The sequence below is a fragment of the Bos grunniens genome, chromosome 5, assembly GCF_055505025.1.
Source record: "Bos grunniens cultivar Pamir isolate PY7600 chromosome 5, Bosgru_T2T1.0, whole genome shotgun sequence".
Lineage (NCBI taxonomy): Eukaryota > Metazoa > Chordata > Mammalia > Artiodactyla > Bovidae > Bos > Bos grunniens.
In genome coordinates, this window is record NC_141169.1 from 41,128,592 (window position 1) to 41,156,312 (window position 27,721).

A 27,721-nucleotide genomic window follows, 5' to 3' on the forward strand; every position below is an offset into this window, starting at 1 on the left:
TGTGGTAAAAATTTCTTAAGAGTTTGTTGTGATGTGGTCTATGGGCCTAAATATATGCCTTTATTAATTTCCAGCTTTTAAGATTTCAATCTGAAATCTTAATTTCAATCTTAATTTCTATTTTAAAAAATCCCTGGAAATGTATTACGTGTGTTTATATCACTGTAAAAGTTTATAACTTAAAAAAGAAGAAAATACTTCTCACACAATCTATTTGCTCCTCACTCTATCGAGCCATGGAGAAGGCAATGGCACCCCACTCCAGTACTCTTGCCTGGAAAATCCCATGGACTGAGGAGCTTGGTAGGCTGCAGTCCGTGGGGTCGTGAAAAGTCAGACACGACTGAGCAACTTCCCTTTCACTTTTCACTTTTATGCATTGGAGAAGGAAATGGCAACCCACTCCAGTATTCTTGCCTGGAGGATCCCAGGTTCGGGGGAGCCTGGTGGGCTGCCATCTATGGGGTCACACAGCGTCAGACACAACTGAAGTGACTTAGCAGCTTTATCTAGTCATACTTTCATTCTTTCTATTTGCCATTCTCTTTACTTGGAAAACAGTTCCCTCTCTCTTCTCCTTATTAGAACTTCATTGTCATTTCTCAACTAACTCATCTTTTCTTCAATTCCTGACCATCCTGACTTGATCAAATCCCCTCTCTATCTATCCTACCCCCATTTTAAGCACTTCATAGTTCTTGCAAATTATTGCTACTTTTCATTCATTTTAATTACTTGACTGACATCCATCTTTCTGACTGGACTATTGTTTCATTAACGCACAGATCGCATCTATTATAATTCATCTTTAAACTCCTAATGATATGAGTCCCTGATACATAACAGGGGCTTGATAAATATTTGTCAATAGAATACATGAATGAATCAGTCAATGAAGTGAAAGTATTACACCTATTCTATGTATGAAGAATTGAGCTCAGAAAAAGTAAGTGATTTGTTCAAGATCACTAGTGGTCAATGACAAAGCTAGGAATAAAATCTAAGTCACGCTGAACCTAGCTGTATGTATGTGATGCATACAGCTTTTTATGTGATGCTACCTCTATGCATAATACATTACTTTTGTAGTTTATAAGTTTTTTGTTACCCATTCACCATATTAATGGAAATACTACAAATTAGACTAGAAATTATAGAATAAAATGTCAAATAAAAATAAAGCAGCCTATCTCCCCTAATTACTTTACAAAAGTGGTTGTAGTATAAATATATTAAGTAGGTTGAGAAAATGTTTGTGTGAATATTCTCAGAATTAATGTTACGCTTTAGCTGGGAAGAATTTTCAAATCAATATCAAGCAGACTCCACCAACAGACCTCTTCAAATCTTGATATCTTTTCTCACTAACAAACACAACAATTGGACATTTGAATTAAAGTGAGTTGCGAGATGGATGTAAGAATAACATAGGAAGACTGTTATGCCATTGTCCACAGAGATTGTCAGGATTATAATGACGTAGCAGGATAGAACTCAATACTTCAAGAGAATGTAGGGCAATTCCATTTCCCAGTATAGATTTTTCAGCCTTTAAGAAATGCCAGTGATCCTAATTTGAACTCATTCAAACTGAAGGCAATCACATTTCATTAAAAGCAACATTATCACATGGAGAAGAATCAATCTTCTCCAAAATCTCTACATCTGAATACGTAGGGATCAACACAGCGCTAAGGGGAACACAGTGACACACCACAGATGGCACAGCAGTCATCGCAAATATTTATGCATTTGAATGAGAAAACACATTTACAGGCCTTTCTGTGCAATTGGTGTGGCTAAGGAGGCAACATACTCAAGTGGATCTCAAGGACCCGTATTTTATCAAGGCCATAAGAGTTCTCTAAACCAGCCTCAGATTGGAGTCCATACCATTTTGACTACTGTGAAGAGCTCTCTTTCCCCACAAAATAACCTGGGAAGAGGTAAGTCTAAATTATTGATACAACAATAAAAAGTATGGATAAGATTCTACTAATAGCAATAAATAAGAATTCACATTCACTTTTATTCATGGTTTAATTACCAAAACTGATAGATAAAGCAATTATGTTCCCATTAATTTTTGACATCCTTAACTATTACAATTTCAATTAATTTTTCCATTACTTGCAAATGAACATGTATGCTAAAGTACTTGCTATTATGAATTACTGTATATCAGATTCTTTGTTGCCAATACATAAATGATAATAGAAAGAGCTTCCTTTACCAAAATATTGATATCTCTGTATGTTACAAAGTAGTAATCCACCCTAACAATTTTCAGAATGATTCTGTCCATTTATTTTTACCTCATGATCAATTTGATAGTTTATTTTATTATTTTAACTTCATTTTTTTCTCATAATAAACTTAATAATTGAAATGAAATCACATAATTAATTTCCCAGCTACTACTAAGTTTTTTATTACATCTAAGAACCATTTAAAGTTTTATAAAATTTATAAAATCTTTTATAAATTATTATTTTCCCATTTTCCTTCAAAAAATTCAATTTTACTTAATATAAATTTATGAAAGATAATCTTAAGAAGTATTTAAAACATTTTCTTTAATAAACAACAAATTTAATACTACAAAGTTTAGATTTTACAAAGTATCTTATTTCTGAAAAAAGTTAAAAATTCATAAAATTGGTTTTAATTGAATAAGCAGTATGTTTTTGATTAATTATGAAAAATTACTATTCTGCTAAAATCTAAGTTGATTTACATAATTTATTGTTCTTTATAAAGCTGTTACTAGTAATAAATTTTACTTTATTGAGTACTTATGTGTTACACTAAGCTGCTCTCACATCCTACAATGTAGATATTCTATTTTTCCTACATAAAAAATGAGAAAACTAATGTTCAGTATATTTGAAGGACTGAAACTAGGATCATAGAGCTAGTAAGTAGAAGAGAAGAGATTCTAGTTCTTATTTTTCTGTTTCTGCTTCCCACTGCACTCAACTGGCTCTCAATAACATCCTGATGCACATACTTTCTTTCTATGATTAATACAGTTTTAGAATAAGTGATTACATAAGCAAAAAAATGTATAAACAATCTATAATTGTAAAATTCTGATATTTTAACTTTTTGAGATAAGAAAAATGCATTTTAAGATGTTAAACTGTTATGTAACCTACCTACTTTTTTAAATTATATGAATCAGTATTCCATTTAGTCAATGAGCTATTTTTAGTTTTGATAGAAAAATTAAATAAATTATAAATTTTAACACAAATCAAAATTTGAAATTGAATTCTGTAATTATATGCTACTATGTTAATAATATTTAACTTAAATTTAACTTTATTTTCTTTCTTAAATGTCAAAACACAAAAGCGTTACGATTGAATCTAGAAAAATATGTTCTGGATTTTAATCCTCTCTTTGCTACTTATTACCAAGTGACTGTAAACATATAACTTAACATTTTGTGCTTCCATTTCCTCATTTGTAAATTGAGGAAAATAATGGCACCCACTTCATAGAGTTCTGTATCAAATGAGGTAATATGTGTCAAATGTTTAGAATAGTGCTCAGTAAATGTTAGCTCTGTGTCAAGATCTGTCAATCTGAACAACAACAACAACAAAACATGATTGCATAATTTTTCTTCTAAAAATAACATTTATTGGAATGGTTGGCTAGGCATTTCTCAGGGCATTTTAACTCTTTGAAAGCTTTTACTGCATAGAAAAGAAAACAGATTTACAAAGCATGGAAAAAAGTGTAAGCTTGGCATATTACTTCCTTTGTGCTCTCAAAGTTATAAAGTCAAATACTTCATCATTTCTCTTCTGAAGACCTTGGCCTTTCTCTTTCTACCTGGCTAGATGAAATACTTTTGATCCATCTGAGAAGGTCATTTAAATTTATGAAAGGAGTTTTAGAATAATTTGCTCAATCCTTTCAAGGAATAGGTTAAAAAAAAAAAAAAGAAACACAAAAACAACTAAAGGCCAGTGAAAAGTACTTGATATAAGGAAGTATTTGATCTAGCACTAGATCAAAAATATTTCACTCAGGGAACAAGACAATGGCAGGAAAGTGCCCTTCTGCACAGTCTCTTTTTGAAATAAATCTTACCTATTCAAGAAGGCAATGGCACCCCACTCCAGTACTCTTGCCTGGAAAATCCCATGGATGGAGGAGCCTGGTAGGCTGCAATGCATGGGGTCGCTAAGAGTCGGACACGACTGAGCGACTTCACTTTCATTTTTCTCTTTCATGCATTGGAGAAGAAAATGGCAACCCACTCCAATATTCTTGCCTGGAGAATCCCAGGGACGGCGGAGCCTGGTGGGCTGCCATCTATGGGGTCGCACAGAGTCGGACATGACTGAAGCAACTTAGCATAGCATATTCAAGAATCATAAGATTTTTTTTAAATATCAAATTGATATCTGAAGACAATGCAGAAAATAAAAATAGAACAACTTTGGCTAAATTAAATTAACCCACTAAGCATATTGATTCAACTCAAAAGGACTATGTATTATCCAGAATGAAAGCACATTTAGAACACTGAGACTGTAAGCCAAAATTCTAAGTAAAATGGGTTCTCATGTCTAAAAAAGAAATCCTTCCATCTATTGTAAATAGTTCATGGAAAGGCAATACATATTCAAAATGATATGTCCTAGTTATATCTGGGAATATTACATTTTGCTTTTCAGTATCTATTTAAATGTTTTTGTTGAGGCATGCTATATTTAGAAAGGAACAAGAAACTTGTTAATGATGACTAAACTCTTATTTAGGGATCCATTTTTCTCATCTCTGATCAAGAGAGGTTCACCACTACAAGGTTAAAAAACAAAAATCATTATGTAGTTATGAATTCATCACAATTTGTCAAATGCTATTCAACTTCTAAATCATTGATGTCAGTAAAAGAGATGGGATGTGACTTTCAAGCCTATAATCTGTGCAAGGCAATTGCTCCACAGAAAGTATCCTTAATTCCCTTAAAAGTGTTCTAAAAGCAAACACTTTAAACTGATTTATGTTTACTATGGTGTGATGCTTATTGGATGAATTTATAAAATCAGTTTTTTTTAAGTATGTTGATGTGCCTTAAAATTAAATGCTTATTCTTACATGAAAATGAAGATCAGTAGGTCATTAAATTTGGCTTTTTTTTTAAAGATCTTCAAAAGAAGATTACCACAAACATTCTAGTACTTTTGAGATTCTTCTGACTGCCATCCTCACTTTAAGTAGATTGCTATGATTCTCCAGTCACCAGTAAATGGACATATGATTATAAATCTTATATATGATTATAAATCTTATGATTGTTAAAATTCTTGTGATTGTTAAAAATCTTATGATTGTTAAAATTCAGAAATGTCAAATTTTATTCTGAATATTTTATATTCAGACCAGGAACCTATAGCACAACTTGAATATTTAATTTATGGTTATGCAGTAAAGCTCAACATTCAGAAAATGAAGATCATGGCATCTGGTCCCATCACTTCATGGGAAATAGATGGGGAAACAGTGGAAACAGTGTCAGACTTTATTGTTTTGGGCTCCAAAATCACTGCAGATGGTGACTGCAGCCATGAAATTAAAAGACGCTTACTCCTTGGAAGAAAAGTTATGACCAACCTAGATAGCATATTGAAAAGCATTACTTTGCCAACAAAGGTCCATCTAGTCAAGGCTATGGTTTTTCCAGTGGTCATGTATGGATGTGAGAGTTGGACTGTGAAGAAAGCTGAGCACTGAGCACAGCACTCCAACTGTGGTGTTGGAGAAGATTCTTGAGAGTCCCTTGGACTGCAAGGAGATCCAACCAGTCCATTCTGAAGGAGATCAGCCCTGGGATTTCTTTGGAAGGAATGATGCCAAAGCTGAAACTCCAGTACTTTGGCCACTTCATGCAAAGAGTTGACTCATTGGAAAAGACTCTGATGCTGGGAGGGATTGGGGGCAGGAGGAGAAGGGACGACAGAGAATGAGATGGCTGGATGGTATATCTGACTCTATGGACATGAGTTTGCATGAACTCCGGGAGATGGTGATGGACAGGGAGGCCTGGCGTGCTGCAATTCATTGGGTTGCAAAGGGTCGGACATGACTGAGCGACTGAACTGAACTGAACTGAGTTCATCTACTCAGCATAGATAACCAAGTGATATGATCTGAGCCCCCAAGTCACAGATTTTTGAGGAAACTAAATCAATTATTATTTGAATACTTTCTAAATCTCCACCTATTATATATGATATGGGCATAGTCTCAGAAAAGAAGAGGTAGAGTAGTAGTAGGGGCTAAGGATTAAACCACTAATAATGATTTTTAAATGGAAAATAAATTAATATATAAAATTTTATATGCTGTAGCTCATCTGGGAAATAGGCATTTACTAATTTATTCTAGCAACAGGATAAAGCTACATCTACATTATCAAAAATGCTGGAAAGATACCACTGGTTTAATAACTTGATAATCAATATTTTCTCTATATTTGGGATTATTTGACTAAATCTATTTAAAATTTATGATTTGTGGCACATTTACACAATTTTAACATGAAAAAATAAACTTCTAAAACTAATTTTGTCTCCTGATTTCAGATTAACACTGGAGGAGCCTTACTGATTCATATCTGTGAAATTATATTTTCTGACTCTCAAAGATAAAAAGGAAAAGAAAAACAACTGATTTCTCTCTACATCATACCAGAAAATTTCTTTTTCTTTTGACCTTTGTAATATCGGAAAAATAATTTAAGCTGTTTGCATCTCCTCCCCTGTAAAATATGACGGCGAGGGTGTTGTGGGAAATAAAAATTAGGAGATTATTGAAATTTAATGAGAAATTGAACAAAAATACTTGGTATCATGACTCAAATACAGTAAACTCTCATTAAAAACTATTATTAATATTAGCCAGATCTTGTATTAATACTACTGTACTAAGATGACATTTTAGTAAACTATTAATATTATAACTATAGATCATGAATGTCTTCTGGAGTTTCTGTGAAATTAAATAAAACTATAAGATTTGGTAAGTTTAAGCATTAAAAGTCATAAATAAAAACAAATGAATTCAGGGAAAAAAGCACCTAGCTAATTTTCCCTATAATAAAACTCTACATTAGGTTTATAATTTTTAAACACTACAGTAGAAGCAATTGATGAGATTTTTGTAGTATTTTAAGGTTAATATTACACCTAAAACTTCATAAGTTGCTCACTAAAGCTCTAGGTAATCTACTCATGGCTTTCTGTTTTATATGAAAAGTTTGCTGCTACAATACAAAATCTGACAGAATTAAATTGCCAGAATATTATGTTCAAAATCAAATGCTTAGGGAAGAAAAAAGCAGCAAAAGAAAATATATGTATAAACTAGGAAATATCAAAAGAGTTTTCTTAGTTCTGATTGCCTACTTTTTATACAGGGTGCTTATATCAGCATTATATTGAAATAATCCACATTGCTTATGATTCGTTGGAGGAAAAAATGGCAACCCACTCCAGTATTCATGCCTGGAGAACCCCATGAACAGTATGAAAAAGTAAAAAGATATGACACTGGAAGATGAGCCCCCTCAGTTGGAAAATGTCCAAACCGGGGAAGAGCAGAGAGCAACTAAGAATAGCTTCAGAAAGAATGAAGCATCTAGGCCAAAGCAGAAATGGTACTCAGTAGGGGATGTGTTTGGTGAGGAAAATAAAGTTTGATGCTATAAAGAAAAACATTGCATTGGAACCTAGAATATTAGCACCATGAATCAAAATAAATGGGGTACGATCAAGCAGGAAATGACAAGACTGAACATCGACATCTTAGGAATCAGTGAACTAAAATGGACTGGAATGGGTGAGTTTAATTCAGGTGACCATGATATCTACTACTGTACGCAAGAATCCCTTAGAAGAAATGGAGTAGGCCTCATAATCAATAAGAATCCAAAATGTGGTACTTGAGTGCAATCTCAAAAATGACAGAATGATCTCTGTTTATTTCCAAGGCAAGCCATTCAACATCACAGTAATCCAAGTCTATGACCCCAACCACTGATGCTGAATAATTTGAAGCTGACTGGTTCTATGAAGACCTAGAAGACCTCCTAGAACTAACACCATAAAAAATAATAATAATAATGTCATTTCATGCATAGGGGATTGGAATGCAAAAGTAGGAAGTCAAGAGATACCCAGAGTAACAGGCAAGGTTGGCCTTGGAGTACAAAATGAAGCAGGGCAAGGGCTAATATGGTTATGTCAAGGGAACAAGTTGGTCATAACAAACTTTCTTTTCCCACAATACTAGAGATAATTTTACACATGGACATCACCAGATGATCAATACTGAAATCAGACTGATTATGTTCTTTGCAGCAAAAGACAAAGAGCACTATACAGTCAGCAAAAACAAGACCTGGAGCTGACTGTGGCTCAGATTATGCACTCCATACTGCAAAATTCAGGCTTAAATTTAAGGAAGTGGAGAAAACCACAAGGCCATTCAGGTATGACCTAAATCGAATCCCTTATGATTATACAGTGGTGGTGAAGAATAGAGTCAAAGGATTAGGTCTGGTAGACAGTGCCTGAAGAACTAAGGATGGAGGTTCATAACACTGTACAGGAGGCAGTGACCAAAACCCTCCCCATGTAAAAGAAATGTAAGAAGGCAAAGTGGTTGTCTGAGGAGGCTTTACATATAGCTGAGGAAAGAAGAGAAGCAAAAGGCAAGGAAGACAGGAAAAGATGCACCCAACTGAATTCAGAGTTCCAAAGAATAAAAAGGAGATATAAGAAGGCCTCCTTAAATGAATAATACAAAGATATAGAGGAAAACAATAGAATAGGAAAGATTAGAGATCTCTTCAAGAAAATTGGAGATACCAAGGGAACATTTCATACAAGGATAGGCAAAATAAAGGACAGATATGGTAGGATCTAATATAAGCAAAAGATATTAAGAAGAGGTGGCAAGAACACAGAAGAACTATACAGGAAAGGCCTGGATAATTAATGACCTGGTTGATTACGATGGTGTGGTTCCTCACCTACAGCCAGACATCCTGGAGCGTGATGTCAAGTGGGCCTTAGGAAGCATCACTACAAACAAAGCTAATGGAGGTGATGAAATTCCTGCTGAGTTATTTCAAATCCTAAAAGTTAATTCTGTTAAAATTCTGCATACAATATATCAGCAAATTTGGAAAACTCAGCAGTGGCCACAGAACTGGAAAAGGTCAATTTTCATTCCAATCCTAAAGAAGCGCAATGCCAAAGAATGTTCAAAGTACTGTACATTACATTTATTTCACATGTTTGCAAGGTTATGCTCAAAATCCTTCAAATTAGGTTTCAGCAGCATGTGAACTGAGAACTTCCAGAAGTACAAGCTGGACTTAGAAAAGCAGAGGAACCAGAGATCAAATTGCCAACATTAGTTGGATCATGGAGAAAGCAAAGGAATTCCAGAAAAATATCTCTACTTCTGCTTCACTGACTATGAGAAAACCTTTTGACTGTGTAGATCACAAGAAACTGTGGAAAATTCATAAAGGGACAAGAGTACCAGACCACCTTACCTGTCTTCTAAGAACCCTGTATGCAGGTCAAGAAGCTAGACGTTAGAACTAGACGTGGAACTACTCACTGGTTCAAAATTGGTAAAGGAGTATAACAAGGCTGTATAGTGTCACCCTGCTTATTTAACTTATAGGCAGAGGAATCGAGATTGCCAGCTGATACCACTCTAGAGGCAGAAAGTGAAGAGGAACTAAAGAGCCTCTTGATGAGGGTGAAAGAGGAGAAAGAAAAAGCTGGCTTGAAACTCAACATTAAAATTAAAAAAACAAACTAAGATCATGCCATCTAGACCCCTCAGTTAATGGCAAAATAGATGGGGGAAAAGTGGAAGCCATGACAGATACTCTTTCCCTGGGCTCCAAAATCACTGTAGACATTGACTGTAGCTATGAAATAAAAAGACTCTTGCTCCTTGGGAAAAAGCTATGACAAACCCAGACAGCTTATTAAAAACGAGGAAACATCACTTTGCTGACAAAGTCCATATAGTCAAAGCTATGGTTTTCCTGTAGTCATATATGGATGTGAAAGTTGGATTATAAAGAAGGTTGAGCACCAAAGAACTGATGCTTTCAAATTGTGGTGCTGGACAAGACTCTTGAGAGTCCCATGGACTAAAGGGAGATCAAACCAGTCAATCCTAAAGAAAATTAACCCTGACTATTCATTGGAAGGACTGTTGCTGAAGCTGAAGCTCCAATACTTTGCCCACCTTATACAAAAAACCAACTCATTGGAAAAGACCCTGATGCTGGGAAAGATTAAAGGCAAAAACAATGGGGGCAACAGAGGATGAGATGGTTAGATATCATTGTAGACTCAATGGACATGAATTTGAGCAAACTCCAGGAGATAGTGGAGAACAGAAGAGCCTGTCCTGCTGCAGTCCATGGGGTCAAAAGGAGTTGACACCACTTATTGACTTAACAACAACGTATATGAGTATGTGTGCTAAGTTGTTTCACTTGTCCGACTCTTTACGACCCTGTGGATAAGAGCCTGCCAGGCTCTTCTGTCCGTGGATTCTCCAGGCAAGAATACTGGAATGTGTTGCCATGCTCCTCCAGGGTACGTGAATATATAATTCATCAAATCAATAGTTAAGAATACTTTAAATGGTTTCCAGATTCAAAAGTTTTGGTAGTTGAATGAATAATTATATTTTAACTGAAAGAGACCTATATAACTGAACTAAATTGCTTATCTTCGAATGAGAATCAGGCTGAGAATTAGGAGTTCAGACTGTTGTTTATGGCTGAGATACTATGTAACTAGAAAATTATTCTACAATGTATTTAAACAACTCAGGGTGAAATCATTAGTAAGCCATCAGAAATAGATTTACAAAGGTAGAATAAAGAAAAAGACTTCTGTAATGGGTCACTCTCTAAATTTACACTGAAAGAGCCACAGCTACTAATGATATTCAACATAAGAGAAAGTTTGATATAAATTAAACATGTCAGTTGGCCGCTTTTATGATATTCCACACTATGATGGTGATACTTTGACATGTTTGCCCTTAGAATATAAGGAACACAGTATTAAGTACCAAATAATTGACAACACCAATATTACAAAGTGCTCCAAATTAGTTCTAATTCTATATCATGATACAAAATTATAAACCAAAAGTAATCTTGATTTTACACAATACCCTGTTTTCTAGAGAAGAGATACTAGCTCTAATAAATGAAATGTATAAACTATAAGCTTCATCAGCATAAATAACATCTAATCATTGGTCTAATGACTAGGCTAGAAATTCTGTGACAAGAGAAAAAACATAATTTAAAAATTAGGGATAGGGAAAAAGAAGAAACATCCATTCATTCTACAAATACTTGTTGAATACTTGTAGCTTGGGACTAAATGCAATTAAGAATACAAGGATGCAAACCCTTATCTGTGACTTTAAGGATGTTACCTAGATAAAATGTGATCATTTTGCAAAATATGCAAATACCAAGTCATTACGTTGAACACCTGAAACTAATATAATGTTTTTTGCCAATTATACCTGAATAAAAATGTCACATTTTAAAATATATGTGTGTATACCGAGACAGACAAAGTAATAAATAACTAGAGAAAGTAATAAATAACAGGAGAAAGGAAAACAGTGTTCAGTTAGGTGAAGAAAAAGATCCTAAGTATAGGAGAATGGCTCTCTTGATTCTCATATATTAAAAAAACAATTATAATATACATAAAAACCTTTTTTGTCATTTCATAAGTTTTCTGATTCACCTACCTGTTATTTCACTGCTTGATGTAATCCCTGGAATGGAAGCTACTGAATTGGAGAAAATAATGGGAAAAAATGTTTTATATGGAAGGAAAATTATGTTTCTGATAACATCTATGGTCATATATAAAATGGATCAACTTGAAATTAATGTTTCAGAGATATCTGATTAAATAGTTAAATAGATATCAAAACATAAAGTTAAAGTTTAAACTTTATAGACCACAAGTAAGAAGTCAAGACTCTTTATCAGTTTGTACAACATTTTTTTCTAAAATCTTAAAAACAAAACAAAAACAGGAAAAAAAATCCCCCCCAAAAAATGTAATTGCAAAGGTATAAATAATACTGCAAAAGGAAGTTTTGGATTTTAAGTCCCTCTTAAGTTGTGGTTGATGATTATTGCTTACCTGTGCCTGAGCTATTGGTGGCCAGTGTAATTGCTATACAAAGGAGGAGACAAATATTTGGAAATGTATGTTCAGATGGTTTTGAAAGACAAGATTATAAAGTATTTATTTAGACACAATTAGATATCTCTAGAATGCAAATAAACGATGAAATGCAACAGTTAAGTTCATTTACCAGATGCTTACACATTTTAATATACTCCTGTACTTCTTTGACCACTGCTTTGATTACAAGTGATTCAATTAAAGCTGAAATTCTTTGGTGTCAGTTGAAAAGAAAATATAATTTATTTTCAAGGAATTTAGCATAGAATTTTCTTCTGTAGCCATTTTTTTCCAAATTAGTAACATGCAGAATGTTCTTTTTAGGACACATGGTCTCTAAATAGAGAAGAGGTTCTTCAATATCACAATTGGATGTAGACCTTACTATTTGGCATTTAAGAAATAAATAAATAGAAAATAACAACTTTGGGGGAAAGGACCAAAATGCCTGAGTTGCAAACTCATTCATAGCTTATTTAGATGCTAAAAAACAAATTAGCTTTTTTTTTTTTTTTTTTTTTACCTGCTTTGGTGCTTAGTATGGAGGTAGCTGTTGTAGTAGAAACTGTTTGGGGAAGACAATATTTATGAAAATATATTACTTAAATAATTTTGCTGGCAAATTTATTTCAAGAAACCAGTTGCCATAAACTCAATAAACATTTCTGAAATTGTATGTGGAGGTTAATTGACAAAACAATCTTTCATTTAGATCAGTATTAATAACTCTTCTTACTGTATGTCCAACAAAAATGATTAATTATTTTCTGTTATTACCATTTAACCAAAATCTCACAGGAACTTTAATAAGTCTATTTATGGGCCAAGATGAACTCTGCACTTAGCTTTAGGAAACTAACCTATGATAACTAAAATAAATATCACTTCACTGATGATCACATACTAAATACATTATCAAGACCTAAGGCTTCCAATTTATAATATCTCTTAATTGACATTACCTCCAAATATTAATCAATGAGAAATAGTATGTAAGTGTACTGCAGTAACTCTAAGTACACTTACCAACCAGTGCATTTAAAGTTCCAAACCCAAAGTTAAACTGCATTTTGCCCAGTACTGTCCTGAATGGATATAACTAAAATAGCCTTATACCTTGCAAGAAATACACAAGTTAAGAAAAATAAATTAATTTTTTTTTCTGTGTTCTCACCTCCCAGAATAATCATGATTTCAAAATATTTACTTCACAGGAGATCACATTCACTTTTTTATTCCATTTGTTCAAATTATCATCTAAAAATGTCAAGCTTTGGATGATGTCCAACTAATAATAAGCATATAATACCTATTTTATATTCTAATCACATTACTAACTTAACTCACAGGAGTATAATGAAATTATATTTTGACATATTTTCTAGTAACAATTTTAATTTGAGATTTTATATCAGTATATTTATTAGCATATCTTTTACTGGCACAGATTCATGTGAAACTGTAAATGATTATCATAAAAAGAAAGCAGAAATACACATTTAAACCATAATGATGATTTTACCTGTATATGTTGAATTTGTTGGAGCAGTTTCTGAAATAATCACAAATTACTATTATTGACAGAAATGAAAAGTTGTGAAAAAAATTCTAAAACTCAAGTTGCCTATGAATTACTTGTTTCTTTTTTATTTCACTTCTTGCAATTTCGAATACACAAAAAGAATCATTTATTCTTTTGAAGTTTATTGAAATTTCTTTTTAAGATATATGTTGCATATGAATAATCCTTCAAGTAGTTAATTCTATCTATGTAACTATCATCTTCCATTCCATCCCTTTATTAAACTATTTTAACTGATGTCTCACTTTTTAGTTCCCAGAGCCTACAGACAGGCAGGAGTAGAGCAAGAGAACTGCCCCCATCTACCAATGCTTTGAAGTGCCTTGGCAGCATTGGTTTTGAACTGACCCAACATAAACAAACACACTGAAATGGAATTGTGTCAATCCACTGAGGAACAGTCTAAAGCATTAAGTACATACTCCTCTGCTGTTGATGGTCTAAAAAGACTCCAAACTCTTTATCTCATCTTTCCTAAATCAATTAGAGTAAAATATAGTGACTCACCACTGCACTCCAATTCTCCTGCGATGCAATAGCTGAAAGTTAAATTATAAACAAAAAAAGAAACAATCAAAAAGAGAAAGAACTTGAAATTTTTAACTCCTAATTATATACATCTCCTAAATTTAAAGCAAAAAATTGTCTAACAGTGAAGATGAAAACAGAACCAAATAAGAAAAAAATAAATAATTGTTTCCCCAAGAGCATGCTATGGATTCAAATTTGTTTTGTTTTTGTTTTTTGTTTTTCCCTGTACTGTTTCCTAATCTTTTCACTGAGGAATTCTTGCGACCTAAAAGAATGTTTGGAATCAAGCTGTAAAGTTAGTTCTTACATTTTCAGTTTCAAACACAATGTTTTTTGATGGACATGCTGTTCTAGTACAGACGTCCTCTTGAAAGCCTATAAACATGATCTTACATTTATAGAATGAGAACTTTCCTTTTACCCAAAGCAACACAGTGACATTTTCTCTGCTGTCTTTTCAACTGATTTAACAAATCATTAGTCAATATGTGGATTTAATGAAAACACAAAATAACCAAAATAAGTAACATAAAACTGAACCTAAAGCTGACCTCATTTAGAAATAACAGAGTTAAAAATATATTCATTGATTCTTTTTCTTGTTTTTTATATAAAAATGTAAGAAACAGAACTATTGGACAGTTAGAGAACATACCATGTTCTCCCACAGTTATCTTGGATCACTCCACCAGCTGGTACGATATCATTATAGAAGCAGCTGCACTCAGCCAAACTGACGCACTTCATGGTGTTCTCATCCAGGTAGGGAGCACTGTCCGGGCATTTGGCGTAACAGCCTGTGTGTAAAAATGGCCCTCAGTTCATCTCTATTTGCTGAAACTCCTCAAACTGCATTATATATTTGTACACTTACTTCAATGATTCCAAGAATCGAAGTAGATAACAGCATACTTTTAGTGAAAAACATAAAATTGAACAGGATTCAGATTCTTTGGCAATGAAATATCAACCTGAGAACTTAGAAATTTCAGCTGACTTAATTTTTCTAAAATATTTCCTAAATATTTTAAGTGATTTACTACTTTAATGACAGCCACGGTGTTGAACCTAACACAAGACTTGGATAGGTATGTGTCTTGAAACGTGAATGCCAATTCTATACTTTCGTGAATACCAATTCTAAATACTATTTCATCGGATAGATGAAAATAACCGAAATCATAATAAAATGGGCTGAAAATATCCCAAAGCCTGGGATTTAACATAGATATGACTGTCAGAGAGTTTTTGTATCATCTTGTTTTCTTGCCACTTCTTTATTTTTATCTAAGATATGTAATGCTAAGAGTAAAGTACTTTTTAACTGTGGGTATAGTTAACTGGCCTCCATTCAAGTGAGACTATATTATATGTTGCATTCTGCAATGATAGTCTCAACAAATACCTTGTCTAATGAAACGTATAAAGATTGCTAGTAGGATGAGAGCACTATGTTCTCTCTCTCTCTCCTGTTAAATAGATAATTTATGTCTAGAGAAAATATTTCTAATGCAGAAATATTAATGTCATAATAAAGATAAATAGCTATTCATTAAATTACAAAATGTAAGACACTGAACTGCCAGAAACTAACAACATTTCCCAGTTTTAAGATATCAGTATAATTTGCATCTTTTCGCCGATATTATTAAAATATGTCTTACCTTCTAAAAGTGCAGAAAATTTCTGGCCAATTACTCGATCTTTGCATGTTTTGGCAGTCACTGTGCCACAAGGTTCATAATGCCAGCTGAATTCCCCAGGTGCATTATAATAGTCACAGTAGACAGCTATGGTTGAATTATATCAAATTACTTGCATTCATTATATGACAATTTTCAACTTTAATATTCCCAAGCATTTTTATGAGAGATTTTGAATGATACTAACAATAAACAGACCTAAAGTATATCATTCTGTCTTATTAAGTCCTTTGGCTGTATCCAAATTGCCGTATAAGCCAAAACAATTTTAAAAAAAGGAAGGGAAACTTATAGAATAAAAATAGCATTTAAAAAAAAGTCTCACAATAAGGTTGATTTTAGGAAGAAGAGTAAACATTAACTTTTCCAATTTTTGAGCTATTTTAGATCATACTCTACATTCATGGTTTTAATGTCTAGCCCTAAGTGAGGAAAATAAATCTCTAGGAAAATTGGTCTTTTTAAATGTAAATAACAGTTCCCAAACGAGGTAACTATAATATAATATAATATAATATTTCAATATATAAAGCTGTACATAATAGGCCAAATAAAATGCAGATTTAATTTCAACATTTCTCATTTGTCACATTTTCTCTTACAATACCTTCCTTTGGAAGAAAAAGAGTTGACTAATTTCTACTAAAGTTACCACATTTCACACATATCAAAATTCTGTTTATATTCATATTACAGTTTATCTTGACTAGAGCTCTATAAACATTTTCATGATGATGTGTGAGGACTTCAAACAAAAGTGATATGTGAGGTAAATATTTAAGAATATGTAACTATACTAAGATAGGTAGGCAGTTCATTGCTCATCTATGAATAAGAAATATTTTCCATCAATATTCAATCTTCCTCTGTGAACAGAACTTTTGAAACTAAAATTGAATTTGATGCACCATGTTAAGTTCTATATTTTCTTAAATAGGTATTTTTTTCCATCACTAACAAACATATTAACATGTTTTTAAGCCTGTTTATGTATGCCCAAGAATATGTATTTTCTAGAAAATATGAGAAGATTGATTGTCTCAACAAAACGATTCTAATTATGGTTTAAAGAACAGCAACATATGAACTTCACTTACGACAGAGATCTGGTTTTCTCCATGTGACACAGACTCCAACTGCACTGCATGCCTCTGCATACATTGCCACAGCCGTGCAGAATCCCAGGTACTTCCCCTCCATGTCACAGGCACAAGCTTCTTCAATACACGCATCATAGTACTCATTGGGGTCCACCTAAGGAGAGCACAATACATGAGTCTCTGAGGGCAAAGCTTGTGCCTGTCATTGCTCTCAGGGCCCCCTACCTTGTTGTGACACTCTCTGAAGGTGCTGTCCCGAATGATCTCACACTTCCGCACGGCCCAGGCTTTACAGTATGGATTTGAGTCACATGGGAAGGTTTGAGCAACTGTGTCTGAACATTCTTGACTTGTTTTCCAACTATTTCCAAATTCCAGTGTTCCAGCAGCTACTGATGAGTATCTTGTGGTGAAATCATCCTTCAGATCACCATTGTTATTTCCACAGAGACCGCACACCTGACCCTGCATAGATCAGAAAGAGTACTGAAAAAGTGCGTTATGCTAGAGATACATAGACAGATAGATTTAGATAGATATATGATAGAGATATTAAGATTGTATACAAGTTTATTTTAAATTCCAAATTTTGGAAGAAAACCAGAATCTGTAGATAAGCTTCTCCTCCCGTTTAATATAAGATGTCCTATATTGCAAAATGATCTAGTACTGATCAAGATAGATGCCTTAAGAATTAAAAAATAATTACATTCACTAGCTTCAAATCTGACAGGACTATACTCTTAGGTTCTTAGAATATTTGCTCTGAAAACTGCATTAATTCTATCTATACACCAAGCAACCAAATATGGCTAAAATAGAATTCATCAGGTTTATTGCATTTATTTTCCATCAAATTCTATCATCTTTGATCACATTTAATATTACATGTGAGATTGAACAAACATGTAGCATTGCTCTATAATAAATATTGCCATTCTCCCACTTTCTACCTTTGAACATGTCCTCTAATTCTCAGTAGCAAAACTGATTTCACTTCTACCATGCTATTTGCAGACTTCCCCAGTGGTTCAGTGGTAAAGAATCCACCTGCAATGCAGGAGAGTCACAGGAATCACAGGTTCAATCCCTGGGTCAGAAAGATCCCCTGGAGGAGGGCATAGCAACCCACTGCAGTATTCTTGCCTGGAGAATCCCATGGACAGAGGAGCCTGGTAGGCAACAGTTCATGGGGTCTACTTCATGACTGAAGTAGACTGTCTCTCTGTTTGCTATTTGCTCTGTTACGGTATGTTGATATATATATATATATATATACATACACATATGAAAGTGATATACATACATTCCAGCGTGGATCCAGTATAACAGAAATTCTTGTATTTTTGTCCCAAATTATGGTTATTCCATTTAAAAATTTCAGAATCAAGTACAGGCCAACGGTATGAACAGAGTATGAATTTCCATTGAGTTCACATTCCTTACTTTCTGTAGTTTTGACTGCTGTGACTTTACCATCATGCAAGACAATATTTTGATCCTGTAAATTAAAATACAGACTTACTTACAGTAACATCAATCTTATTTGGCAGTTCATAATCCTAGGGAAAAAAAATAGTACTGTACCTGAAAAGCAACTATAATTTTTCTTGAGCATGTAAGTCCATCCTCACAGCACGGGACGCTTTCAGTTAAAATACGGAATGTGCCATTTTCACGACCACAATAATCCTTTAAAAATTAAATTTTAATAATAATTTATATCAGGAACATGGAACTCAATTACAATATTTGTATCAGACAAATATTTCTTAGACAGTGACACCTTATACTTAATAAATTACCATATGTTACATTATGGAATTTCCAAAAGACAGTGGTTATCTGTTACAAGTCTGTAGTCTTGCCTGAGTCTAAACTAACTTCTTTGATTCAGTTCTTTTCCCATTACTTCCATACAAGCTTAGAATTATACCATAGATGTGTATATATATATATATATATATATATATATATATTGATATACAAACTTGATATTCACTCAATACTCATGCAAAACAATCCGTATTATGGAGCAAGCATGGACTCCAGAATCTGACAGATCTAGGTTTGCATATGGCATTTTCTTCATGTTGCTTAACCTCTGTAAATGTCAACTTCTTCATCTCCTTCATGCGGATAATAATATAAGCGTTTTATATTATAAATGATTAAATGTATAGATTCACTTGGAAAAGAAGCACTCATAAAATGGTAACTGTCATTGTTGCTGATAGTACTGTTGCTAAAATAATGACATCCAACATTTATTGAGCACTTATTATGTGCTCCAATATTTTCTCTAATTTGGTTTCAAGTAGGGGCTATTTCCATCATACAGTTAAGGAAACTGAGACACAGAGAAATTAAGGTATGTACCCAAAGTAAATCACACATCTGAGAAATGGCAGAGGCAGGAGTGAAATTTAGGCCTACTGGCTCCAGAACCATCATTACATTATACTATATTTTACTGCCTTCAGGAAACATATATGTGGCATTTTTTTTTAATTCACATTTTGAGAATAAAATTCCCCAGAGTTCGTCTAATAATTATGAAGTAAAGAAAAATTGTTTAAAAACACACTTGTAATTACCTCGATAAATGAATACTGGCAGAGACCATCAAAGCTGTAACTTTTTCCATCAAAAGTTCTAACATGACCTTCCCCGTAGATATGACAGGTGGTTTGACATTCATTTTGTGTACAGTTCCAAGATCCTTTTATGCAAGTACTAGAAGAAAACAATGATACAGTGTGATAATTGTATCATGCCAAGATTATGACTGAACTCATATTGCTTTTGTAAAGAACTACAAAGCATACCAGTTTAACTTTTGCAGTTGTCCATTATATGATGTTCAACTTTTAATGCTGTATAAAATTTGTTTTTAAAATAGTTTTTCTAATTACATCTGACCATTATTTTTCCAAATATCCCAAAATATGACTCCTTTCCCATAAAAATAAGAGCAGATTGTATACTTTCTAATATCCAAAACAAATAAAACAGTAATTCTTTATTATGTACCATTTGTTGCAGCCAACTGAGGTGACACTTCCTTGGTCATACTCTCGTCCACCAAAAGAGCAAGGGCAGTCATCAGGAAAGACACAGCTCCCTTTAGAATTTCGAACCATTCCTTCAGGACAGTAGCACCCACGTTTGCAAGGCAAGTTCTCCTATAGGAGTAAATATAAAATACACACCATGAGGCACTAGTCTAAATTCATTGCATTATCAGTTGTATTAATACTTAATGCACAAATAAACCAAGTATACAGTTAGAATTAGCGTTTGACAAGTCAAAATGACACACAAAAATAATATGACCTTCTAATTATTTTTCTTTGATGTTTTAATTTCCATCTTCACTGAAACAAAATTTCTTTTAAAGTTTTCAAAAATCTAAACTCTAAACCATGTTACTTACATCAAAACTAGGTATGTTCCGAGTGCTACATGTACTATCAACTCTCCTCTGTGCCTTAGGATTCCTACAGTCAACATATTCAGCCCCTCCAGAACAATTCTCTGTGAGACAAAGGAAGTTGTTAGTCAAGGGCCTCTTGATCTGCTTATTTTAACCAAAGTAGATATCTTAACCTTGCATCGTGATTTCAAAACTTACGTAGTGTCAACTCAATGGGAGTCTGGCAAAGAAGAATCCCATCTCTACAGACACTGGAAATAAAAGAAAATTATAAATTAAAATAAAGTTTCAATGACAGCTTAATACACTGTTATAGCAACTTTCATCCCTCATTCACAAACCCCCTGCTTTATCACGAATAATAAGATCAATGAGATACAGTCCCCCAAAAGATACATGTGCATGTGCTCAATCATGTCTGATTCTTTGCAAACCACCAGGCTCCTCTGTCCATGTGATTTCTCCAGGCAAGAATACTGGAGTGGGTTGCCATTTCCTCCTCCAGGGGATCTTCCCGACCCAGGGATCAAACCAGTGTCTCCTGTGGCTCCAGCATTGGCAGGTGGATTCTTTACCCCTGAGCCACCTTGGAAGCCAAAAAAGATGCATAAAATGTAACAAATTATAAGATATAACTTGTATCTGTTATAGGAATGTACAAATAAGGTTATTATGGACATGCAGAAAACTAAATGAAAAAGATGGCTGGATTTTGATGGATAAGTAAGTTTCAACAGATGTTGCTGATAAGATGCAAAGCTGTGACAAAGGAAAGAACAAGGCACGTTCTGATGACTTGTTTGGATAGAAGGTAGGATACATAGGGAGAAGTGGTAGAAGTAAGTTATAACCAGATTTCAGATAGTCTTAAATGACGTGCAAGTTTGTTTCTATTCTTTAGGCAACTGTCACCATAAAATCAGTTTTTGAGCAGCTAAGTGGCACAATCAGAATAGTGCCTTAGATATGACATTCCAGTGACAGTACCAGAAACATGCAGAGAGAGAACAAAGAATGGTCAGTTAGTTCACACAGTAGTATAAATAAGAGGTTTTAGAGATTTAAAACAGGATAATGCTAACACCATCCATAATTTGGAGGTGGTAGCCTAAGTTTTATTAAAAAGGTAATCTGCCGATTCTCCAGCATTTACTGGGAAAGTATTGTTAACCAAATCCCAACCAAATGTTTTGTGTACTTTGTTGATTAAAAGGAGTTGTTACACGTTCTCCTTTAAAATGACCAAATTATTATTATTCATTGCTAAATGATATCTTTTTAAAATTAATTAATTTATTTTAGTTGGAGGCTAATTGCAATCTTGTGGTGGTTTGGCCACACATCGACATGGAACTAAAGAAAAGAGAGAAGGTGCATCCAAAGATTTTTGGAATGACTGCTTCACTTTTGCAGTTATGTTTTTAAGAATTGCTATTTCTGTACATGAAATTAGAAATATAGATAAATTACTTTGCCCAAACTGCAGGAATCACAACCTCCTTATCCATCACAAAAAGTTATAGTTTTTCAATACCTCCCACCACCCTGGAACAAAGTTTTAATTCTGGAATATGGCCTGGCTACTTTCTTCTTTTCCAGCACAATCTTGTGTAACAACAACCAACATGTACAATACTATTTCCAGCATTTCCTACATTACTGCATTCTGTTTCCTTGACTGGAAGTCACTCTTCACACTCCAATTTTGTCAGGAAAAAGATTCATCCCTTAGGAAAACTGAAATGCTGGTCTCTTCTGAGAAGTTGTGTGTGTTTTTTTTTTTCTTTTTTTTCTATTTTAAATCTCCTGAGGTAGCAACTGGCCCTTTCTGGTACCATATGATAGTATATAAACCTCTTTGCAATAGTCTGCATGATGCTTACTCTGAGTCCAAGACAATGACCACTCATCTTTGCAACTCCAGTGCTTAGCACAAAGCCTGGCACATGGTAGGCATTTACTGAATAACTGTTTGTTGAACGATAAATGCTGAGAGACAACTAGGAAGCATTGCCTGAATATGAAATTGCTTTGCATTCTCTGTACGTAGCAGCTCCTAGAATATTTTGCTACTGTCATTTAAAACCAAACATGAGTGGGATATATCAGCAATGGCCATTACAGTGAAATGTACACTCCAGGTAATATTAAACTTTAATGAGAAATACAAAATTTAAAATGTGGCAGGTCTAAAGAAGATTTCATCCTAGCAAAAGACCATTTCTTTGAAAAGCAAAGTCTCTCGATTTTAAAGTCATAACAAGTATATATGTAATTTCCATACCATTTATTGTCATCAATATGGATGAGTTTGCCTGGTTGCATGACCTCATCATTTATGTAGCAGTCACACTGAGATTTTGAAACACAATTTCCTTCATTATTCTTGTACATTCCATCAGGGCAAGTGCATCCATCAACTGAAATGCCTTCCATATCACAGCTCTTATCTCTCTCTGACAATGATCGGCAAGAACTATTGCAGGTTTTTACGTTGTACTTGAAAACTAGGCCACTAGGACAAGATTGATCTGTTGGTATAGGGAAAATATGGTCAGTATGTAAATATCCAGAGTAACTAATAATCTTAATTCAACTTGATGTATAGTATTATAGTGAATTAACCATGAGTTATGAATAATAAAGGAAAAGGTACTTGTCCTTTTTTTCTGTCAGTATTGAGACACTGCTATAATGTTTACACATTCCATTGGAGATAAAGCCCATAAACAAGATACTTCACTGCTCTCAGGCAGCTTATATTCCTTAGGAAAAGACAATCGTGGTACGTGCTAAAAAGCAAAATAGGAAGCTCTGAGTGTGTATAGCTGGGAACCTGTCCATAGTGAAGAGGAGGGACCGATAGACAGCATGAAGATAGCCTAGAGAAAGGGAATTCTATATTTGGAGAACCGACTTAAGTTAGAAGAGAGGGGAAAGTGAAAGTGAAGTCATGTCCAACTCTTTGCGACCCCATGGACTGTAGCCTACCATGCCCCTCCCTCCATGGGATTCTCCAGGCAAGTGTACTGGAGTGGGGTGCCATTTGCTTCTCCAGGGGATCTTCCCGACCCAGGGATCGAATCCGGGTCTCCTGCATTGCAGGCAGACCCTTTAACCTCTGAGCCACCAGAGAAGCCCACAGAAGAGAGGGGAATTCTTTCAAAGAGCAAGTAAGAGAATAGAAACTATAAACCTTGTAAGCAGTTTGGTCTTTAGCCTGAAAGCCATAAAATGCCACTGACTTGTTTTAGACTGAAATGTCACATGATCAGGCTAGTTTTATTTGGTTTTACTTTAAAGATTATACTGATTTATCTGTAGAAATTGAATTAGAGGGAACCAAGACTGGATATAATACGTTAAGGCTGTATATTGTCACCCTGCTTATTTAACTTATATGCAGAGTACATCATGAGAAATGCTGGACTGGAAGAAGCACAAGCTGGAATCAAGATTGCCGGGAGAAATATCAATAACCTCAGATATGCAGATGACACCACCCTTATGGCAGAAAGTAAAGAGGAACTAAAAAGCCTCTTGATGAAAGTGAGAGGAGAGTGAAAAAGTTGGCTTAAAGCTCAACATTCAGAAAACGAAGATCATGGCATCTGGTCCCATCACTTAATGGGAAATAGATGGGAAAACAGTGGAAACAGCATCAGACTTTATTTTTGGGGGCTCCAAAATCACTGCAGATGGTGATTGCAGCCATGAGATTAAAAGATGCTTACTCCTGGAAGGAAAGTTATGACCAACCTAGATAGCATATTCAAAAGCAGAGACATAACTTTGCCAACAAAGGTCCATCTAGTCAAGGCTATGGTTTTTCCAGTGGTCATGTATGGATGTGAGAGTTGGACTGTGAAGAAAGCTGAGTGCTGAAGAATTGATGCTTTTGAACTGTGGTGTTGGAGAAGACTCTTGAGAGTCCCCTTGACTGCAAGGAGATCCAATCAGTCCATTCTCAAGGAGATGAGTCCTGGGTATTCATTGGAAAGACTGATGCTGAAGCTGAAGCTCCAATACTTTGGCCACCTCATGTGAAGAGTTTACTCATTGGAAAAGACTCTGATGCTGGGAAAGAATGAAGGTGGGAGGAGAAGGGCACCACAGAGGATAAGATGGTTGGATGTCATCACCAATTCAATGGACATGAGTTTGAGCAAGATCCAGGAGATTGTGAAGGACAGAGAAGACTGGCATGCTGCAGTCCATGAGGTCGGTTGCAAAGGGTCAGACACAGCTGAGCAACTGAACAACAGCAACAAACTACACTAAACACACACACACACACACACACACACACACCTGTTGTAAAACTGAGAAGAAAGTAATCTAAAGCCTCTATTTTGCTTACCACATAGCCCAGCTCTCCATCCTACCATGGAAGTTTCCTTCTCAGCACATGCTTTCACATAGTTGCCTAAAATTGTACACAGGCAATCTTGGCTATTTTCACAAGTACAAGTGTATTTTTTGCATTCCTTTAAAATAAGAAACAAATTTATATTATGAAAATATTCGGAACAGGTAAACTGGAATAACAAATCAATTTATAACCACTCCTCTTCTGGAAAATATTTTGTCCTTGAAACTTTTGGAATTATTTTATGTCTCAAAATATGCAAATTAGCAAATCAAATATTAACTGAGTTTTCCAAGAACTTAGAGAAACTTATTCAATATTTTCCTCATGTGGGGTTATTTTCTAGTCCCTCTTTTTTGAGTTGGTATATCTAACAATTGAATAAAGTAATATAATCCAATTTAAACTTAAATGTATGTGTTAATCTACTGAAAATGGCCATTATTTGAACATTTTTAATATCTGATGCTTCTTTTAGTATTATAAAAATATTTCTCAAAAAGGGCTGTTAATGTTAGACCTTCACATACCTCATGATATGGTTTAGGGTCCACAATTGAATGGCAAGAAGCAAAAGGACCACTCAAATCAAGAAGAATTCCACAGTGCCTTTCAGCAAATCGTTCTGGAAGAAAATCAATGCACCCAACACTAGATTAAATACCATAATTTTTTAATTAAAAGAGAAAGTGTAGATTTTTAAAACTATACTCTGCTTTGTGTCTTTATTAGAACAATTGGTTTTTAAAGTGTTATGCTATAATTTATCATGCAAAAAAAAACATGATATAATAATAAGAAACAAATCTTTATTAGCTTTGGACTTTTATATTAAATCAGTTAACCTTTTTCTAAAGTGCAATTTCTATATAAAATATGAATAAGGGAACCAGATTATTTGGGTAACTTTAAAGTACATATTTATGTTAAATTATGAAAGGTTGGTGCTATCACCTCAGAAGGTCAAATCAGTGTTTCTGAAGGTCATAAACTATGACAACAATTATCAATAATTAAAATACAATAATTTCACTTAGCTGCTTAACTGATACTTGGCAGATTTATCAATAGTCTCCTGTTAAATTAATTGAAGATAGAATTCACAAAACAACCATTTAAGTTAAAAATGTTTTGCTCGGTGGTTTGCAAATTCTTAAGGATGATGATCATGACTAGCACAAACATTGCTAGAATGTTTTTTAACTATTTGCTGATTGACTTTTAAAAGTGACCATCACCAAGAAGCAATCAAGGACAATGACTGAACCTATTAAAAGGACATTGAGGTCAATTATTCTTAAAATTCTGATAAACTTGCAACCAGGTATCAATGCTTTTGTGTAAATATTACTAACATCTTATTATTGTTTAATTTTCTGTATTTTATTTTATTAAGTTATATTTAAAACACTGAAAATTGAAAGAGTTATTTACATCTCTCTCAAAAGTGTTAACATATAGTCTGCTTAACATAAATTGGCTTAGTTTCTTATGAGATGTATATCTTTTTTTTTACCTATTCTCATTTTATTTTCATTGCAACACCAACAAAATAAAATAATGACAAAACCTTGAAATGTGCATTACCATACTGATGTTAATGCATTTATCAACTCATCTTTTAAATCAAAACAAATAAATGAAACTTCAAAAGAAGTCACTTTAGTAGTTTATAAACTGATTAGATATTTGTCTCAAGTAAACAGATTAATTAAGAAATAACAAAATAACATTTCATTATAATATATTTTAACTTACCTTCCATTGCATTCCATTATTTATGAAAGAAGCAACATAAAATGAAGCATATGTTAAAATCAATGACACTAGAGGAACATTTAGAGAAAGACTCGGACTCAAAACACTTGGATTACACCTTATATAGAACACTCTATCTAAATCTCCATATCACCATCTACATGAATGGGAATAATAACCTCATCCACATCCTTCACCACTCTTTGTAGAAATAAATTGAATTATCAATAATATGTATGAAAGTCCTTGGTAAGCTAAAATGTCAGCAGAATCATATAAGGGTACAGCTTTTCCACTAAAATCTCTATTTGGGGGTTGGTATAACTAATATACATGATGGCAGTGGTTAGGAGACTGGATGTAACTACAGCTGTACCGCGAAGTGTCTCAACAATTTGGGTGAGTGTTGCTATTCAAAGAAATGATCCCTTCTACAACTATATAAAATAGAAATAATAAAAAAAAGTGATGAGTGAAGTCTCCTCTAACCCTATCATTTTAAAACTATGGAGAAAACTGTATACAGAGGAAAAGAATAGGTAGAGAAGACAACAGTGTCTCTTCCTCCCTCCATTCCCAAATGAGAAGCTTGTTTTCTAAGAGTGCCATCAGCTAGTCAAATTGTTTCTCCACTGTTCCCTCTAAAGCTGAAAAAGTTCACAAACACTAGCTGAAAAAGTAGATTATCTAGTAGTTTCATATTATTACCAGAATAAATTTATAATTCCAATAACAAATATCTAATTACAGAGTTTGTGGTTCATAAACATTACCTTTTTCTATACTGATGCATGAAGCAGTGCTAGCTTTAGGACAAGGCATCATTTCCCAAGAGCTAGCAAATGCCTGAGATGTCTTTTCTAATATGTTCTGACTTGACATGAAATCATCCTCTGCTCTGTTGTTGTGGGAACCACAGAGTCCTGTAGAAAGCACAGAACAAATTTTAGCA

At 34.0% G+C, this 27,721-nt stretch overlaps 1 protein-coding gene across 1 annotated transcript in view; it reads right to left on the minus strand.

Moving 5' to 3' along the window:
- MUC19 (mucin 19, oligomeric) overlaps positions 1-27,721 on the minus strand; it is a 130,393-nt gene that overhangs the window by 64,910 nt on the left and 37,762 nt on the right. The window contains 16 exon segments of the mRNA XM_086404318.1: positions 12,814-12,855; positions 14,380-14,411; positions 15,059-15,200; positions 16,068-16,193; positions 17,204-17,360; positions 17,432-17,671; positions 18,513-18,707; positions 18,794-18,898; positions 19,804-19,942; positions 20,240-20,391; positions 20,643-20,743; positions 20,841-20,893; positions 22,927-23,173; positions 25,003-25,129; positions 25,542-25,636; positions 27,543-27,692. Of these exon segments, the coding sequence (XP_086260444.1) occupies positions 12,814-12,855; positions 14,380-14,411; positions 15,059-15,200; positions 16,068-16,193; positions 17,204-17,360; positions 17,432-17,671; positions 18,513-18,707; positions 18,794-18,898; positions 19,804-19,942; positions 20,240-20,391; positions 20,643-20,743; positions 20,841-20,893; positions 22,927-23,173; positions 25,003-25,129; positions 25,542-25,636; positions 27,543-27,692 (2,103 nt within the window).